We start from the raw sequence: 18,703 nt of genomic DNA, 5'->3' as shown, positions 1-18,703 counted from the left end.
CCTTCGCTTGATCTTGCGGGATTTCGGGCTTTATTTTTTTGCCTGGCTTTGCCCCGTTCTTGTCCCCCGCAGAGCTGCAGGCAGGTTGGATGCGCGAGCAAGAGGGCAGCACATGGTGAGAGGTGCTGGGTGCTGGGCTGGGGGCCGTGCCTGGGGTGCAACGAGCGTGGGCGTGCTCAGCCCCGCCAGCTGGCGTGCAGGCACCTGCCTGGTTTTCCGAGCGTTGGGAAAACAACCGGGATTGCCAAAGATTCCGGCCCCAGGGATGGGCTGGAGGTGGGGGATGAAGTCCTCGTGGTGGCTTGAATATCCCCAGAGCCACAATGTCCCCCGTGAAACAGCTATGCCCCGCTCACGCCGCCTCCCTGTTTGCTCATTAGTGACTGAGCATTAATAAGACCCATTATAATTAATTTTCCTTCAAACCCCTCTGTGTAGGGAATCACCCCAGCCCGGGGCAGGAAGGCTGCTGCAATTGGGTTTCACCCTCTTTGTTGGGAAACCGAGTCACGCAGAGCATGATGGGGTGGATTACAGCCAGGAAAGGTGAATCCTGGTCTAATTTATCTTTGGGATGCGGATTAGGGCTAAATCCAGCTGCCAACTCTCCTCTTAGCTTGGGGGGAGGGAGAAAAGGGCCCCCAATACCCTGGGGGTGCAGACAGCAGACCCCAAAAGTGATGGTGATTTGGGGTGGGGACAGCCACAACCCTGGGGGCTGCGGCTGGAGGGTGCCCAGCACCCACGAGGGGCATTTTTCCAGCTTGTAGGGAAGAAGAATGGGGGGAAAGAGGATGGGGGTGATGTGGGGCTTGACCCTGGCTGGGATGCACTGATGTCAGTGATTTGGGGGGTTGTTTTTTAGCAGGGACCCCAAAGAGAAGCCAAAGGAAGAAATGGCAGCCACCAGGACATGGGGGGGGCATTTCTTTATTGGACTCGGCGTGGTGCCAAGGGAATGTGCGATGGCCACTGGCACCTCTATGGACATGAGAGGTGTGTCTCATGGGGGGGCAGGGGGAAGAGACCCCCCGTGTCCATCTGCACCCTGAGCCCCATCCTGCCAGGTAGGATGCCCGCATCCGATGCAGACGCTGGCTGGTGACGCTCCGGCTGGGATAAAAGAGGATTTTCCAGCCCAGAATGGCGGAGAGAAGGCAGCAGGGGATGAAGGGGCTGGGGGACCACCACGACCTCTGTTCCCTATGAAGAAATTAAGGAAAAAAATAAAAAAAAAGCACCATGAACATAGATTTTTCCAACCGCCAGCAAGAGTTGCAGGGCAGGAGGTGGTCGGGATGGGGGAGATGCAAGATTTGGGGTGGCCATTGCAATGGGTGGGGTAGACCCCATGGTTCGGGACTTTCCATGGATGCTGGGTTGGGCATGAAGCCTTATCCCAGTGAATTACCTGTGGGATGGGGTTGGAGGTGGGTGGCAGGGGGGCTCACTTCTCCGTCATCATCCTCACAAACTCCTCGTAGTTGACCTGCCCGTCATTGTTGCAGTCGGCCTCCTTGATCATCTCATCCACCTCCTCGTCCGTCAACTTCTCACCCAAGTTGGTCATGACGTGCCGCAGCTCTGCCGCGCTGATGTAGCCGTTGCCGTCCTTATCGAAGACGCGGAAAGCCTCACGGATCTCCTCCTCGCTGTCTGTGTCCCTCATCTTCCTCGCCATCAGCGAGAGGAACTCGGGGAAGTCGATGGTGCCGCTGCCATCGGCATCCACCTCCCCCACCATGTCCTGCAGCTCTGCTTCGGTGGGGTTTTGCCCCAACGACCGCATGACGGTGCCCAACTCCTTCGTGGTGATGCAACCGTCTCCATCCCGGTCAAAAAGGGAAAAAGCCTCCTTGAATTCAGCGATCTGCTCCTCCGACAGCCGCTCGGCCATGGCGCTCCCCGCTCGCACGCGGCTCTGCCCCGGCACGCCGCGGTGCCGGTGGGGAGGCGCAGATGGGGCCTCCTCCCTCCAACCTGCCTCTCCCCGGATGAGGAGGAGGAGGAGGAGGCAGGAGCTGGGGCACACGGGAGAGGCTGAGCCATGGGGTCAGCAGGAACGGTTCAGCCGGACCCCGGCGGATCGGGCAGGAGAGTTTTGGGGTGCTAGAGAAGAAGGGTGACCGCCAGCCCCCTTGGGCCACCCCGGCTGCCGTCCCGCTTGCTCCGCTGGTGGCATTTCGTGGGGCTGGCTCCTAACAAACCCCCTAATTAAGGGATTTGCGCTGTGGCTTGCAGCAAAGCGGTGGTTTCGGGGAGAGGCAGGGCGCTGGCGGAAAGCGGGGGGGTGATACTATTTTTGGCTGTTTTAAGGCAATTTTGGTGGGGTTTGGAGTTGTGCAAAGGCCTCCAGCCCCGCATGGTTGAGCGGGATCCCCCCAGTCTCCCCAGCCCCAGGGCCACCAAGAGCGGTGCTGGCAGCGTGTCAAACCTGCCGAGAGAGGGTTCACTCGTGCAGGTCCAGGCAGAGCCTGGATCTCCGGAGCTGATGTGCTCTGCGCTGACGGAGACCTGAATCAGCCATGATGCCTCTTCCGGGCTCCCCAAAAACAGCTCCACGGCCCCCGGGGCAGCTGACGTGGTGGTGGTATCAGGTGAGCAGTGTCATGAGTCCTGCCCCGGTTAGTCAGGGGTTAACCCCGGGGCTGAGTGAGGGTTAACCAGGTTGTAATGGCCTGCTTTCGTTTTTACTCATCTCTTACAGCAGGGAGTACAGGAGGGTTCAGAGGCAGACGATGGCGAGGGCTATTTCTCTGTCCAGCTGTCCATCCATCTATCTACTCTCACTACCTTCCATCCAACCCTCCGTCCACGCATGCATCTACCCAGCTGTCCATCCATCCATCCGTGTGTCTATCTGTACACGTAACTACATTACCAACCATCCATCCATCCCACCAACCAACCCATCCATCCATGTGTGGATCCATCCACCCAACTACATTATCATCCATCCATCCAGTCGCCCAATGATCCATCCAGTCAACTATCCATCCACCCGTCCATGCATCTGTCCATCCATCCATGCATTGACATTACCGTCCATCTACTTGTCCCTCTGACCATCCACCCCTCTTTCCTGTGTGCCCATAATGGTCAAGTGACTGTCACCAGCCAGGCCAAGGAGCTAATGGACCAGATGACCAGGCTCCACAGCAGAAGATAGTTTGACTTTCTCAGCTACAGGAAAATGGCACCAGTTTACCCCAGTTTAACCCAGTGAGGAATTAGAGCTGTGGGATTTGGAGGGAAGGCCACAAAACAGAAGCCAACCCATGGGACAACTGAGGAACACATGGGAAATGGGATGTCCAGGTGGGACAAAGTCCGGGGGTGGATCACCGTCTTGAGGAAAACCTCATCTGGAAAAAACTCCGGGCACGTAAAACGCTGCAGTTGCAGGGAGGAAGCGGCTGAGCCGTGCCGAGAACCTGTCTGGCGAGAGGCACGGCACTACTCGCCTCGCGAGCGCGTTTCGGGGAGGGGAGGCCCTGGCAGCTCTTCTTGTGCAACAAGCTGCTCCCTAATTGTCTGTCTAATTGCCCACGCTTGCTGTTCTGCTCCAGATTTAATAAGATCGAATTAAAATTGCTGTGAAAGAGCCCTGGGCAGGCGAGCAAGGAGCCAAGAGGAGGGGGAGCTGGCTGAAACCCAGCTGGGAGAAGCAAACACCAACATTATCTGTGTTGTGTTTTCAAAGCCCGGGAGGGTTAAGGTGTTTGTTCAAGCTGTGGGGGTAGTTGTTTGAGCTCCAAAATGAGGGTGGGCTGGGTGGGGAGGACCCTGGGTCACTCTGCTAAGGATGGAGGGGTTGGTCCATCCTGGGTGTCCCTTGGTGCTGAGCGAAGCTGGAAGCTGCTGGGTTTTTTTCCCCCATCACCAGCACCATGATCTCTCCATCACGAGCACCTATCGCTTCCCCATCACCTTCCCATGACAAGCACCCATGACATCCTCATCACCAGCACCCACCACCAGCACCCATCATCTCCCTGTCACCTGTACCCATTGCCTCCCACATTTGCAGCAGCCTTTGGGAGAAGGTCAAGCCAACCCTTGATTTAGACTCTGCTTAACTGCACCTTCATTAGCACGGCAGGATAATTAACCTAATAAAACTTCCTACTGGCCCATAAAATCCCGCAGTTTATGGCCAGGTCCTATTTATGGCATCCGAGATGGGCCGTGGGGTAGGATGGGAAAGCGGTGAGGCCACCACGGTGGGAGGTAGGAGCACGCAGCCGCTGGCTGATGGGTATTTTGGCAGCTGATTTTCCCGGGATGTCTCCAGCCAGAGCTGGAGAGGTCGATGCTTTGACGAAGGAGGTTGCAAGCGGCCAAGGTTAAAGCCTCACACAGCGTTTTCCAGGCAGCATCTCCCTGCTCAACCTCAGCGTCTGGCTTTGAGCGGTCTGATCCAGGTAATGGCTGAAAAAAAAAAACCCAACCCCAGACCAGATGGTTAAAAGCACCCAGTCGGATTATCCCGAGCCTGCGTGGCTCGTAACGCAAGCCCAGATGTGCGCAGATGTGTGCGGCGACGTCTGGATTTGCATTTGCAGACCAGGGGGTGGGGGTGAGGCTGATGAATTTGTGGAAAAAGAGAAAGTTGGAGGCGGAGAGGGAAACCGCTCCGACAGGGAAACCTCGGTGGGGCCCTGTGCCCCCCGCATGAGCCCAGACGCGCCGAGGCCGGCCGGTCCCGTGAGCACCCGTGGGGATGGAGAGGAACCTCCACAAAGCCCGGCATAAATTGCGTTGAGGTTTAATGTGGAAAACGGGATTTTGGAGAGGCTGAGCTTGGGTATGATCCTGCAATGGCTGCGGGGATCTCCAGGGGATAGCTGCTGGGTGTAAAATTTGGGCTTCAGTGGCTCGTGTTTTAGTTTAGGCATTGTTTTAACGGAGGTTTCCAAAGCTGAGGGAGAACGGCAGGGTCTGCAGGGCAGCTCCTGAAGTCAGGCTTTTCTAGCCCAAGCGAAGGGACCCCAGTCCCACTTTTGGACCTGCCAGATGTCACCATGGCAGAGGAGGGAGACCGGCATCGGGGAGATGCTCAGGAGAGGGATGTACCCCGCTCTGGACCCCAACTCTGGGAAGGTCTCACCTGTAAACTGGGACGGCATTGGCTCCTCTCGGCATGTAGCACCTGAGCTGGGTGGATCCCCGAAGGTAAATTCGGGACCGGGGAGCTCCTTACTGAAGGCAGAGGTGCCCACGTGTCCGCCGGGCACGGACACCTTCCCCTTCCCTGGCCGTGACGGGGACGTCACTACAGCCAGGGTGGCCGAGGACGGAGGGGCTCGGTGCCCCCCTCTGCCCTTGGGTATTTCACCCCCCTGCGTCCCTGGCTCCCCCCGAATCTGGGATGGGGGGGGGGGGCCGGGGCTCAGCGGTTTAGCAGCGCAGGCGAGGAGAAGGTTGGCCAGGACCTGATGGGAGTTCGGCATGGGAGGAAACCAGGAAAGCCCGGCTTGTTTAGTCTAGCAAAGTGAGGGCTGAGGAGGCGGACGGCTGTGGTCTCCACATTCCTCCTGGAGGGACGGAGCGGGGATAGGAACCACCGGGAGTCAGGGTGGGATTTACTTTTAAAGGGAAATTAAGTTCTTGGCTAATTTGCTGTCGGCTACGGGCCGACCAGACAGAGGTTTGGCCTCGGCCTGACATGCGGGAGGATCAGCAGGCTCTCTGCAGGATTTCCTCTCTGTTGAGGACGAGCTACGTGCCCCGGCAGCTCATTAATACCTTTTTTTAAATGGCAAAAGGAGCCTTTTTTCCAGCTTCTCTCTGCATGGGAAGGGCTGATCCTCCTCCAGATCAAAACTTGGCTTCACAGGTCAAAGCTCAGCTGTAAACCCTGTCCCTGCAAACTGAGCTGAGCCTTCCCTTCCGAGCAGGGCCCCGGGGGTGCAGGGGGGGGACCCAGGGAAGCACGGCCAGCCCGAGTGAGCTGGCCTGGATCCGGTGCTGCTCTCCCCAGGAGCTGCAGCCGTGCCCAGACAGCCCCTACACCGTCAGGTCACAGCTTTTTGGGAGGGCTATGGAGACCTGATGGTTTCAGCATGGTGCTGATCACCCGCTGCTCCCCACCGCCCTGGGAGAAGCTGCCCCGGTGGAGGGGAGTCTGCCCTGCCAATTCCACTTTACGCTCAAGGTTCTGAAGGTTCGCCAAGGAGAAGATATTTTAAAATTATTTGCTAAATGGGGACCATTTCGGTTCTGGGGGGGGTGGTTTCTTTTTTGTAGCAAGGAGGTTTCAGTGCCCCAGGAGGGCAGGGATTATTGCCATTGCTCCTTTTTGCCCCAGAAAAGGAGGAGAGTGATGCAAGCACTGCAGTGAGTCACACAGCTGTGCCCTGTTTTACAGAGACCGCCCGTCACACACAAAGGGCAGCGGCTGCCAGGCCCCACACCGCACAAGGAGCTGTAAACCTCCGGCTCGTGTCCTGCCCGGTCACAGCAGCACAAAGGGGAACCGTGACAGAGAAGAGGGTTTTGAATAAAGCCACGGCTTTCTCCTGTGAGCTACAGCCCTACGACCGGAGCGTGCGCTTCGGAGAAGTGCAGGTTCACGCTTATCTGCTGCCATCCGGCAGCACCCACTGCACAAGCGTGTCCCTCCCAAGCAGCGACTCAGATGAGGCAGGCAAGAGGCTGTCAGGAATTTAATTGTACTTGGCACTCGAAACTGTACAATACATTTACAGAGAACCACACGTCTGTGTCTATGTACACCCTCTTCCCATTTCCAACGTTACTGGCCAAACATGTGACAGGCAATAACCCTTTGCATCCGAGTTACAGCTCCTCAAGCACAGATTTCGGGTAACACTCAAAGACAGGTACGGTGGGATTGCTGTCCTCACCCCGCCATCACCAGTTGAATGACAGGAAGAACCTGTTGGCTGTGCTCAAAGCTGTCATCGCTTTGTTTCCTACAGCAGCGCAGTTACCAAGCTGGCATCTCTCACACGAATCTTTGGACCGCTAGAACATGGTAGTGTCGCCGTGACGAGTATATACAACCACTATCTCTTCTTTCCTTACACGTCATCAGCTTCAGACGCTTTCTTTTCTCTACCTTTCTACCACATGCAATAAACCCTTGGTTGCCTCCAGTCCTGCCTCCCTGCGGAAGGCGTTTCATTTCCAAAAGGCAATAGGAACAAGAAAAATCTACCTTCACTCCCTGCTATTCCCCTCTAGCTGCTGCTCCTCTTCCCTCCCCAAACCCTTTGCAACGTGCCTAAAACCTTCCTAAACCCCGTTAGCAATGCAGTTCTCTTTCAGTAGTCCGGGGCGCACACAAGCCATTTATGTCGCTCATCGTTAACGGGGTACATTGGGCGTCTCCTCCCAGCCACCGGCTCGTTATGGCTTGCCTGCGCTCCGCAGAACTGTGGAGTGATGTGAGAAACTGTATGTACACGCACACCTCAGAGCAAGAAGGATCAAGTACTTGAAAGGAAATGCCAAGTCTGAGCAACAACAACAACAAAATACAAAAATAAAAAAAAAAGAAAACCAAAAAAAACCCCAAACAAACCTGAAGCAAAACAACTAATAAAAAAATTAAATATCTGGCAGGTTACAGGAGTGAAAATGAGGAATGTACAAAGAACACACTAAGATGAAAAATTCCAGTAGGTAAATTGAAAACCTGTTGAACCTGGAGTCTGTTTTTTTGTGTTTTTCCCCCCCCTTGTTTAACATGTAAAGTTGCACAGATTATGATAACCATACACTGCAAAACATGCGCTGTACAAGACAAGAAGAAAACATGAATTCAGGTTTCGAGTCCACTCTAAAAGGACCCTTGCAATGTCAATCCAAACCCCCCACAAAAGGAGGTGCTACCAGGCTTGCGGTGACGGCCCAGACTTCCGCTTTAGCTTTAATGTTTTCCCACTTCAAACACCGCACGTGGAAATCTTTCAGAAACCAAAGTTTGCTCTTCAAATCTGCCATGGGCAGTCAAAAGCACGACGGCTTGCGAATCACTCACAGCATTAAAACCAGGTTCAAAGTGGCCACGTTTGTAAAAACAGACTCCAGTTCAACAGTGTTAACTGTATACCAGTAGCTGCCATTACAACATAAAAAACAACAACAAAAAAGATTCTGTTCAGTAGAGTGAATCCAATCATGCTCACATTACAAGAAAAATGTACACATTATTTATAAATAAACAGTCTTCCACCAGGATGTTGCTGCGCTCCTCTTTACACTAGCGTTTCTTTCCGCTTGCCACTTAGCTGCTTCTCCCTCGTTTTTCTGTGCCCAGACGGTGTTCTGTGTGTTTTCATGCCCTTGGCTTCCTCCGAGTCCAAGATGGAGCCACACTCGGATGTGCTTTCGTCTAGCTCCATCTCGGTTATGCCAGACATGGCAGACTGCCTCTTCTGGGCTTTGATGTTGGGCGCGGAGGGGTTGTTCTCCTCCGACTCTTCGCTCAGCTCCGGCAGCTCCTTCAGCTCTGCTGCAGCAGCAGTCCGCTGGAAGGGAGCGATGGCGGTTCGGATGCAATTAACCCATTGCTGCTTGTGGAAGACATCGTTGGCCTGCAGCGTGTGGGACTGGCCTGGGGAGGGATCTTGGAAACGAACTCGGAAGATATTTTTAGCTGAAGATAAACATAGGAAAAAGCAGATCAGTTCCTAGCTCAGTATTTAGATTCCATTGCTAGACAAGGGACCTGGACTGCACTGCACTGCACTGCTCTGCTTCAGGGAAAGCGTTCAAAATCCCACCAACCCCCCCACCCCCCAAACCCCACAAACACGTTGAAATAGATGTTTTCTAATCTGAGCACCAGCTGCAAAGCACCATATATCATTTTATGGCCACCAAATGTAAAACTGCAGGGCCCAGCAGTGACAGTCTACAGGTAAATGCTAACATGTGTCTGCTATCCTAAAGGAACCCCAGCCCACGGGGATCTATGCCCAGGTGTAATCTCTCCTCACCAACAGATTCCTGTGCAGATGAACCGGTTTGGTCCATACCTTTATCGGAATTGCCAAAAGCTCCTCGGAAGGATCCCCCCATTTTCACATCGCCATCCTGCAGGTCTTCGAGAAGCAGCTCCTGGACAGGGATCGGCTGCCTGTACACTTGGTAAGCCTGACGCTCATTGCGAGTGACCAGCCGGGTCAAAACCAGGATGTCTTGGAAGAGGAAGACGTAGAGTTTCTGAAAGAGAAAACACATTTGAATATGAGTAAAGCATTGTACTCTGTAGTCAAAGCAGTCACACACCTTCTGGGATTCAAGGTCACGTTATCCAAAGTTTCACCCATGTTTATTTTCTGACAGTTTCCTGTTACAGCAACATAGGGCCCTGGCAGTGGTGGCACAGACCACAGTTGTATCAACAGGTTTATTGTTTTACAAGACCCTTAAAAAAGTGAATTATCATTTACAGATGCCAAGAATAGGATGATTAGAAGCAATATTTTTCTGACAATACAAAACACTTCATGTGTACGGAAGTGTAATGGCCAAATTAAACAAACAAAAAACCCCCTCCCAAGCAAAAAAAAAAAAAAAAGATTGGAGGTTTACAACAAGGTTCCTCCTGCAAGCCAGAACAAAAGGCAGCAGAGCCTTGAGTACAGCAGGGTCTTTCAGCACTGCTACAGTGGGAGATAAACTTCTGGCAGTTCATCTCAAAGCCAAACAGGCTTTTGCAGGAACACTTTTGTTTGGAAGAGCTGTGCGCCAGCGCTCATAATGGGGAATGTCAGAGCACCTGAAAGTAAACAGCCGGCAGGAAATCCCTTTTGATGGAGTGCTTGGGCACAGAGCACACTTTCTATGGTAATTTTGTGCTAATTATTTTCCAGCTTCTGAAGGCCAATTGTAAAGCTGTCAGCAGGAAACTTTCCCTTACACCCTGAAATACAGACTGCCATCAGGTGCTTTCTCTTCTGCTTTTTAAATTTAGCTTATTGTCTAAACTACCCCTACGGATGGAAGGGGCTCCTGGTCCTGCTATGACAGACAAAGAGTTTTAACTACCTCTGAGGGAACGTTTTCAAACTTGAGAATTAATTACCATGAACACGAGGGACTTACATGTCCATTTTTATTCTTCAGCTCCCCATGGCACAGTAAAGCTTTGCTGCCTTCAATCCTTGGGTCCTTCTGCTTCTCATCCAGGTACTCCAGCTTGTCAATGTAATACTGGCACTCTGACTCCCCCTTTTTCAGGTTGATGTCAGAGAGGACTCCTTGGATTATAGATATCTATAAACCAAAACATTTACAAATGATTAAATAGTGACCTCTGCTTCTGTATCCTCCCTTTAAGTGCTATTCAAGAACTCCAGATGATGGAATCCATGTGGACAGATCTCTCATTTGCTTTCATGAGGGGTTACAGTCACAGATTTGTGTCCATGAAGAAAACCACCCCACAAAATTGCTGAGGGTTTAAGAAAGGTTTCTGGACCACCAGAATGACATGCTTATGTCAGAACAATGATCGTGACAGCACTATTACTTACGGCTTCTTCCAGAATCTGGATATCGGGATGGTCTTTGGGAGTGTGTCTCAGGATCTCTTTCAGGAGCAGCGGGTATTTGACCAGCCGACTTCGAGGAATGTCCAAGAAGCTCCAAAGGTCTAGCTTGCGGCTGAAAGGAGACTCAAGGCAGCGCTGAAGGAAGTCCTGCACTCTCCGGTCCTGCTTCTTCTGATCCAGAAGTGCTTTGGCTGCCAGCTGATTGCTACAGTAACCTTTGTAGGCATGGAGTCGTGGTAACTGCAGGAGAACAGAATAATATTCAGGAGTCAAATTACATGTAGGAAAAGCAAATCAAATTAACTTGTCAAAACTCGGGGAGTTCTACTTCCCTTACTGCAATACTCTGCCCAATAAAAAAAAAAAAAAAAGCTAACAGACTATCTTGTATATGTAGCTAGTCTTTCGTGAGTAGAACAAGGGCAACCTGCGTGCGATGCCTTTGAAGTTCAGATGTTTGAGATTAACAATGATAACGTTATTGAAATCACCTTAGTGACAAACAGTCCAGAAGATACAGACATTTCAAACATAAATCAGCAAGTAATTGCAGTCACACTAGTGTAAGTCTCCAGGGTGAAATCGTGGCCCATTACGGCTGACAGAGTCCCTTTGTTTTCAATGTAGCCAGGATTTCCGTTTCAATCTTTTGCTCAAGGCCACAAAAGCTCACAGCTTTTCGGCTTCTAGCTTTAAATGTTCTTTAAGCTCGCTTTTAGCCCGCTGTCTCCAAGTTATGTACTCACCCACTTCACAAGAATGGGCCCAATCTGCTCCACTGTTCCATCTGGTTTTGTTGCTTCTCCTAAACTTGCCAACAAGTCTGGAATTGAAACACAAAAATAGAAATTGCAACAATGCCTCAGTAAGCTGTTCTAACATGAGAAAGCATAGAGTTTAACTCTTAGTCAGCACATTATGTGAAAATGATCCAGTTGCTCTTACCTTCATGCAGAGGAATATAAGAATCCAAGTCCCCAAATATGTGGGTGAGTTCCTCCTCAGACATGATAGAGAGTTTCAGCATAGGATCATGATAAGCCTGTCAAAGAACATCAGTATTAAAATATATTCAAATCTCCCAAGCCCAAAAGCCGACAATTTAAATATGAGGGGATATATCACGTGCAGGACAGATACAAAGTGAAGCCAACAGGAACAGTAACATCAGCTTTGATCACGAAAAGATTCACCTCTGTATGGAGGTATCAAGACCTTCAAATGAAAAGGTCTTTCCTGTCTGAACTCTTCTCATCTCCCAGATGAGCTCTGTAACTCATCTCTCCCCCAACTAGCTCTGCAGGACTGCAAAGCGCAATCCTTTTTTGGCTGGGTTTGTTGCAATCAAACCAGTGCTGTAGGACTGCTCACATCAACTTTCCAGGCCAGTTTTCAAACTGTGGATTCTGGGCCTGATAAAGCTGATATATAATCTTTGCAGGTGCAAAGAAACTTCATTATTACCTGTAATATGATTACTGACTGCAGGAAAAAAGACACTCACCTTTCTGGCAAGCTTCAGGTCTTCGATTAGGTCCTGCTCTCCCCTAGACATTTCATATATTGCCTGTGAGGAAGGAGATAAAGCATCAAGAGTAATTTTTAATCCCAGTCTTCCTCTGAGCGAGCCTTTCAGCTCACATAATGTACATCCTGCCTCTGCAGCTTGAATAGGCGGTTTTGCCATCTGAATCACTGTATGCCACCTGGGCATGACAACCTCAAGTAAATCTGCTAGCTTTCCCAGCTCCAAGAAAGCAACATTACTTACAACTGTGTGAAAGCTCTGACGCTCACGCACAAGCCAAATTAAATATTAGCGCCTTTTAAATCACTGCTTTTACACAGGCAAGTACGAAAAAAACAAAACCCAGAAAACCACAGAGGTCAAATCTCAGGCGTCTTTAGTCAGCTTCTGTGTTGTCACTAGAAGATTTGTCTAAGAACTACAGGAAAAAGGCAAGCCAAGGCCTTGCTATTTGGCTTTCAACCAATTGTCAAGAGCTTTAAGAGAAAGACAGCTGGCTTTACAAGGCACCCGACTTTGGGTCTGCTGCAAAGCAACCAGGGTGGCTGGGTCTTGAATTTCAGAAATGCTGAGCACCCCCACGCAAAGAGCTTGGCATCTCTGATCGCCAAACTGGGGAGATGAACTCCCTAGTCAAGAGAGAGAAGCCTACGTTTTCCCATGCCTAATGCAGCAATAAATCTAGTGGTTTAGAAATGAAGGTGCACAGGAAGATAAAGTCACCCACAGATGCTCATTACTCCCTTCCCCGCCAAGGACATGGCACAAGCCAAGGCCTCGGCTGCCTTTCTCAGTCCTGCTGTTTAGCAGAGAGCCTACCTCCTGGCGCTTAATTTCTTTGGTGCTCAAGGACTCTTTCATGTTGACATCTAACATCTCAGACCAAAGTACACTGTTTCTTCTTTTAGGAGGAGTAGGAGCAGCAGATCTGCTACATGACTTCTGGGCACAGCCAGGAGACTTGCTGTCACTGCGAAGGGCAAATGACTATAGGAATTAAAAAAAAAAAAAAAAGAAAAAAATTAAAAAAAAAAAAAGTAGAGCCAACATTTCAGAAGTACAGAAATATTATAGTATTATCCATACCCCTCCCAATCCTTCATCCTCCTCTGTTGTACAGGGCAGGAAAACACACCCAGACACTTTTCCTCAGAAAAAGGAACACTTTAATCAAGCTGCTGAGAAAGCCCCGAGAGCCCAGAGATTGGCAAGCTTTTCCATGTGCCTCTCCCTGCACTGATCCAGCAGCAGCCCTTGGGAGGAGGATGGGAAGGTAAAGCTTGGGTTTATTTCCAAGGTATGAGGAAGTAAATAAACTAGGATCATAATTCTACCTATAATGGGGCTAATCAGGAGCCACTTGAACTTTGCTCTCGTGATTTGCAATGTTCTTAAAACACAGACACAGGAGCGCTCTTATCTGCAAGTGTGGAGTATAGTGTTCCTTAGAAAACACTTCTCTAACATTATTGAAAGGTCACTGAACAGCAGGGTCAGTTCACATTTAAGCACATGCTCCAACACACGTATCTCGAGTACTGAACAGTTTATCAACTAATTCTCCCTATCTGAATCAGTTTATTTTTTTTACTGCTTAAACCCTCAATAACCCGGTTATCTAACAAGCTACTTCTGAACTCATGAACTCTTCTTCACCCCCAAGTCCCAAACAAGCTTTCTGTCCTTGCATAAATCATATAGTAGATTTTCAAGACATGCCTTGAAATCCCAGTGCCTGTTTTACCCCCATACAGCCAGTACCTTCCCCATATCTTCAGACGTCTACGACTAGAAGGCTCTGCTATTTACCTGTATTGTCTGCCCAAAGCGCCGAACTGCACCATTTCTTACAGGAGAGATCAAGTTTGCCAGGGATGTGACCCGTGCTAAAGGCCGAACCCGCTTATTGCTTGGCTCCTGTAAATAAAGCAGAGAACAAATTGTACTGGCTGTGACTCCCACTTCATTTCTCAAGCTGCCCAGGCAGGTTTAAAAAGCATGAACCCACTTAAGGAGTGGGAAACACAGCAAAGAGAGTGTTTTGAAGTAGCCATTCATCTTAAAAGGAAAGCAGAGGCTGTAAATATTTGTCTGAACTTTAAGGCTGAAATTAAACTGCAGAGACTTTGCCCAGTGTAAAAGAGGCAAGATAACATACACATCAGTCAGAATTCAAAATAGGGCTCGAACAGGGACCGTTATGGTTTGAACATAAATAGACTGAAGCATTCTCCTCTGCAAGGCAAGCGACTGTCATCTAAAGATGGAGCTGTGATCTGCCTATCCATTTTATCATGTTTTCCTTTGTAGAAAGAATGTGTTTTTCCATTTTAATTTTATTTTGGAGAGAAAAGTAGCAGTCAGAGCCCAGGACAGCCTCAGCAGCTATTCTAACAAATAGCAAATGACCACATGCTGAACATTCCTGCGAGGGACATGCACACACGAAGTGGATAAAGTTTAAAACCTTCAGTTTACAAAGCTTCCTCCCCCTTCTGCTCCCCCACCCCCGCAAGTCATCGTAATTTTTCTTATATGTTGTTTAGATTTGAAAGATAGAGCTTCTGCTTTTCTACACCACTAATCCCTGCTGGGAGCCCAGAGCATTTTCAATTCTGTCCTGACCAAAATGCTGCCAAGAAAGAGGAAACGCCCCATGGAAACCTCCTGCTGCTTAAGCTCAGATGAGTTTTTAAAACCATGCTGGCAACTCTACATATTTTACATCAAAAATACTGTATTGTAAGGACTGTACAGGAAAGGCGTGCACAATGGGATGCCAGGAAGAGATGGACTCGGAGCTTAAGGCTAGGAGAAAGACTAGATGAGGTGCCCTGGTGCTCTTAAACATCTGGCAGTTGGTTGGACATGACTCATCATCACAAGGAAGTTTCTTAGCATGAGGTTCAGATGAGTTGATGGAAGCAGTCTCTTTTTTGAGTTCATCTCAGCAGAAATTTTACCAAAGCTTTATTAGGCATTTTTGGTTAATTACATTTGACTCCCTCCTCCTACATTTCAAAAGGCTAAAAGGCAAAGACTGAGAAGAGTGCTTAGGACAAACTCTCTGCCGTTGCTATTTCCAGTCCGAGATTGCAAGATAAGGCGCCCAAATGCTTTGCTTCTGTGTAGAAACAGAAGTGACAAATGCTGAAAACAAAAAAGGGGGGAATAGGAACATGATGGATTCCAGTCCTGAGACTGAAGAAGCATAAAAGCTACGTATGTAAGATCTGATTTCAGCAACATGACCCAAGGAGTGGCCTGTCTGTCTGCCTACACACAGTGTTAAGCAACAGAGGAGGTTAGCTCACACTGAATTAAGCCTTCAAAGTTGCAGGGGGGAAACATGAAAAGAAACAATTTATGAGCAATGCAGAACAGAAAGACCTCTTGGCACAGCACAAAGCCTGTTCAAAGCTATGCTTGAAATGTTTTGGGTAATCTCAGAACTATGAGGGTACTATAGAAATGAAGAAAAGTTGTAAGAGAGTGTCCTCAGCCCCAGGACCCCAACCCTCAGCTGGGTTTAGGTACAGCACTGGGAACACTGCAGTCGCTTCTCTCCTTTGCCAACCATGAGCCACTGGCACTCAAGACAGAGTCTGTCAGGAGAAGGATTATGCAGAAGGCTAGAAAGTTAGGCTGGGCTCAAAGGAAGACGAGGGAACTTTAATTATTCACGTTCCTGAGTGGAGGAAAAGGATAGGTAATTTACTTCTAGAAAACCATGTATCAGTGTACTAAAATAAAGGGACACAAGCCAAGAGAAGCTTAAGAAACTGCAAGAATGTAAGCAAAAAATATACAGACATAAGCTACACAGCTCTGTCAAGGCCACTGATATAAATAGCATGGAAAAGAAAAACATTGACACTGAAAATTAATAGCAAGAAACCTCAGTACTTTAGGATGCTTGTACGGTCTTTTGCAGCTCGCTGTTAAAAGGGTCAGCTCTGCAGCCTTTCCAGATAGGAGATACAATGACACACTATCTGTGCTGAGGGACATGTGTGAATGCCTTCCCAGCACATCTGTGCTAGGCTGAAGCGACACATGCATATGCACAAGGTCTGGCATTCCTGCCTCTCCGTTTGGGACAGGCGGTACAAAGGGGCTCCCTGGGATTATAAATCGCCACTTTTCTCAACAGCCCATACATACTGAGACATGCAAAGACAGGCTTGAAGTGAAAAGCACCGCTCTCTTGAACAAGAGGGAGCACGGCTCCCAAGGAGCCCTCTTCTGCTCTGAGGAGGAAGGGATTTCACACAGATCGGCATGACCAGAGCGCTTTCTGTACATGTGATGTGCTCCCCTGGGGTGTCTGGCCAACAGAAAGACTTCTGTACGCTATAAATTCAGCTTAGCAAAAGGCCATTTCCTCTCTCTTAAAGAGAAACAAATTCCACTTTCTGTCCTGTGAATGCTCTCAGACATGAATGGCTTGACTGCCAAAAAAAAGCATCTGTTTCTTCTTCTTCTCCTTCCAGCGATATTGTTTGATCCAAAGTGTGGGGGGGAATATCCCTCTCCTTAGAAACCTCACCTTCTCCGAGATCTGCATTTCAGCTTGGGGTCACGTACTCCGCTTACAGTCAAACTCAGTTGTCGTGTAAGCCGAGACTCAGCACAGTTCATACGATGGATAACTTTGGCTCAGTATTTTTTTTTTTTTTTTTGTTCTGTACTTGCAAACAATGATTAGCCTGTCTCCACACTGTATGACTTACAGAAGCCCAGATTAGAATGAAGTCTGCAAAGCTTCTGTACCAAGCTAGCCGTGTTAAACACTACAACACCGACAGATAATTAAAACCCCAGCAATTTCAACAGCACTTCTGCTTCCATTCATAATTTTTTTTTCCAGGGGACTCTTTATTAAAAGTGAATATAAATATATCAGACATACACAAAAGCTAAATTTGTGCCTTGGTGCCTCAGCTGGCAGGCAAGACTTCACACTAGTGGAATTTCTTCAAGTGCTTCTAAGTGCTGGTTAACTCTTCGCATTGCGAAAAGATTGCACCTTGCTGCTCAAAAGAAAACCAGGCTCTACTTTTGAGCAACAAACATTTTCCTCTAGCAGCACGCTAGTCCCTACCTGGCTACAACCTTTCCCCCTGTGCTAGGTAATAATTAGTGGTTTTTACAAGGATCACTTACTAGAGAGCAATGTCCTACGTGCCAGTTCCATACCAATGCATACAAACATGGTGACAAATCTAAAAACCACGCACAGCAAAAATTTTCCTATTAAGCCAAATAAGCAGAAAGGGATTTTAGTCACCAGCTCAAATAATTCCTGCCAGAAATCGCCACCTGACTATCTTAAGATTCACATGCAAGGAGCTTGCTGAATCTCAAGCTCTGTTCCGAAAACAGCTGTCTGCACTCAAACTGAACCACCAGGCTCTGGCTTGACACATCGGTACAGAGATTACAGCCCTCACCTTTCTCAAATTCAACAGGCTGTTCGCGACCAAGGGGGAAATCTAGCCTGGCACTCGGCTTATAACTTCAGTGGCTCTTGATAGCAACTCAGCACCTAGCACCGATAGGAGTGTTGGCTTAGGAGTCATTACTGAAGCCCAGACCCAAAGTTTAACTTCAGATACCCAGCATGCTGGTTATACCCTGCAGAAAATACACGTTTTAAGAATTAGAGGTGATTTACTCCCCCTTAAGAGATCTGGTTTATGTTATTTCTCTCCCAACATGTGGTTTCCCTTTTGCACAATGAGATTGCCCAAGTTTGGCTGTTTTAAAGCCAGGATTTCAAGAGCCTGGCGACTCAGACTGGAGCCCTCAAGCCCCAGAGCTGTCGGGAGCCTTTTTTTTTTTATCCACCTCGTCTCACCGCTAATCTCGGCAATAAAACCCTGCCCAGGGCAACCGGTCCCTACCTGGCTCCTGAACTTTTGCCTTCTGTCGCAGCAGGAGGCATGCGAGCATCTACCAGGAATGCAATTATTCTCATCTACATAACAACAGATGATAAAAATAACAATGCTCCAAAAAAAACCCCAACCTCAAAACCCCAACCAACACCCATGATTTTTTTTCTTTTTTTTTTTTTTGGTTTATGCAGCAAACGAACGCCCTAATTCGGAAAAATCTCGTCAGTGGAAAGAGCGCACAGAGCAACAGGCGTTTTTTTAATGAACCCCCCGCTGGGGGGAGCGGGGCTCAGGTGAGGCGCCGAGCTCGGTTTCGGCTCCCTGCTCCCACTCCTCCAGGACAAACCCACTCCAGGGGCTAGGAAGTTGTTGGTTCTTTTTAAAGACCTTCCCCCCCCCCCCCAAAATCGCTGCCTGCACCTCACTCCGCGACCGGGTTCTCCGCGGGCAGCGCACCCGGCTCGTCGCCTCCCCTCAGGCGCGGAGAGCGGGAAGGTGCGTGTGTGAGGGAGGCGTCTCCCAAACCCACCATGTTCCCCTCAAAAAAAACCCACCAAAAAACCCCAAACCCACAAGCAACCCCCTTCTCCCCTCTCCGACCCCGCTCCTCCTCACCTCCTGCTCCCTGAAGGACTGGTTCTGCGCGTCGATCACCCGGATAGTCCTTTTGATGGGCAGCAGCCCACCGAGCTCGTCGTGAGCCACCATGGCCGCCGTCCGCGGCGCCGCTCCCCCTCGCTCCCTCG

General features: G+C 49.5%; 2 protein-coding genes across 3 annotated transcripts in view; both read right to left on the bottom strand.

Moving 5' to 3' along the window:
• Window positions 1-1,447: 1,447 nt before the first annotated feature.
• On the bottom strand, window positions 1,448-1,897 carry LOC104840235 (calmodulin, striated muscle). Its single transcript, XM_010581036.1, has one exon. It carries the CDS (start codon window positions 1,895-1,897, stop codon window positions 1,448-1,450), a length of 450 nt encoding a protein of 149 aa, XP_010579338.1.
• A 6,141-nt stretch (window positions 1,898-8,038) lies between these two features.
• The window catches only part of NET1 (neuroepithelial cell transforming 1), a 61,275-nt gene continuing 50,610 nt past the window's right edge, over window positions 8,039-18,703 (bottom strand). The window contains exons 1-10 of one of the 2 annotated variants that reach the window (XM_010581035.1): window positions 18,573-18,665; window positions 13,867-13,974; window positions 12,877-13,044; window positions 12,034-12,096; window positions 11,475-11,571; window positions 11,276-11,352; window positions 10,512-10,769; window positions 10,081-10,251; window positions 9,009-9,195; window positions 8,039-8,626 (exon numbers count right to left, since the gene is read on the bottom strand). In XM_010581035.1, coding sequence (XP_010579337.1) covers window positions 8,226-8,626; window positions 9,009-9,195; window positions 10,081-10,251; window positions 10,512-10,769; window positions 11,276-11,352; window positions 11,475-11,571; window positions 12,034-12,096; window positions 12,877-13,044; window positions 13,867-13,974; window positions 18,573-18,665 — 1,623 coding nt within the window. In that variant the 3' untranslated portion in view covers window positions 8,039-8,225. Of the gene's footprint in view, window positions 8,627-9,008; window positions 9,196-10,080; window positions 10,252-10,511; window positions 10,770-11,275; window positions 11,353-11,474; window positions 11,572-12,033; window positions 12,097-12,876; window positions 13,045-13,866; window positions 13,975-18,572; window positions 18,666-18,703 lie in introns of those variants that run through there. The other variant, XM_010581034.1, reaches the window with a different exon arrangement.

This window comes from Haliaeetus leucocephalus, unplaced genomic scaffold (assembly GCF_000737465.1).
Source record: "Haliaeetus leucocephalus isolate CR32 unplaced genomic scaffold, Haliaeetus_leucocephalus-4.0 Scaffold751, whole genome shotgun sequence".
Classification (NCBI taxonomy): Eukaryota; Metazoa; Chordata; class Aves; order Accipitriformes; family Accipitridae; genus Haliaeetus; species Haliaeetus leucocephalus.
The sequence above is the reverse complement of the archived record's forward strand: the minus strand, read 5'-3'. Positions and strand labels throughout refer to the sequence as shown.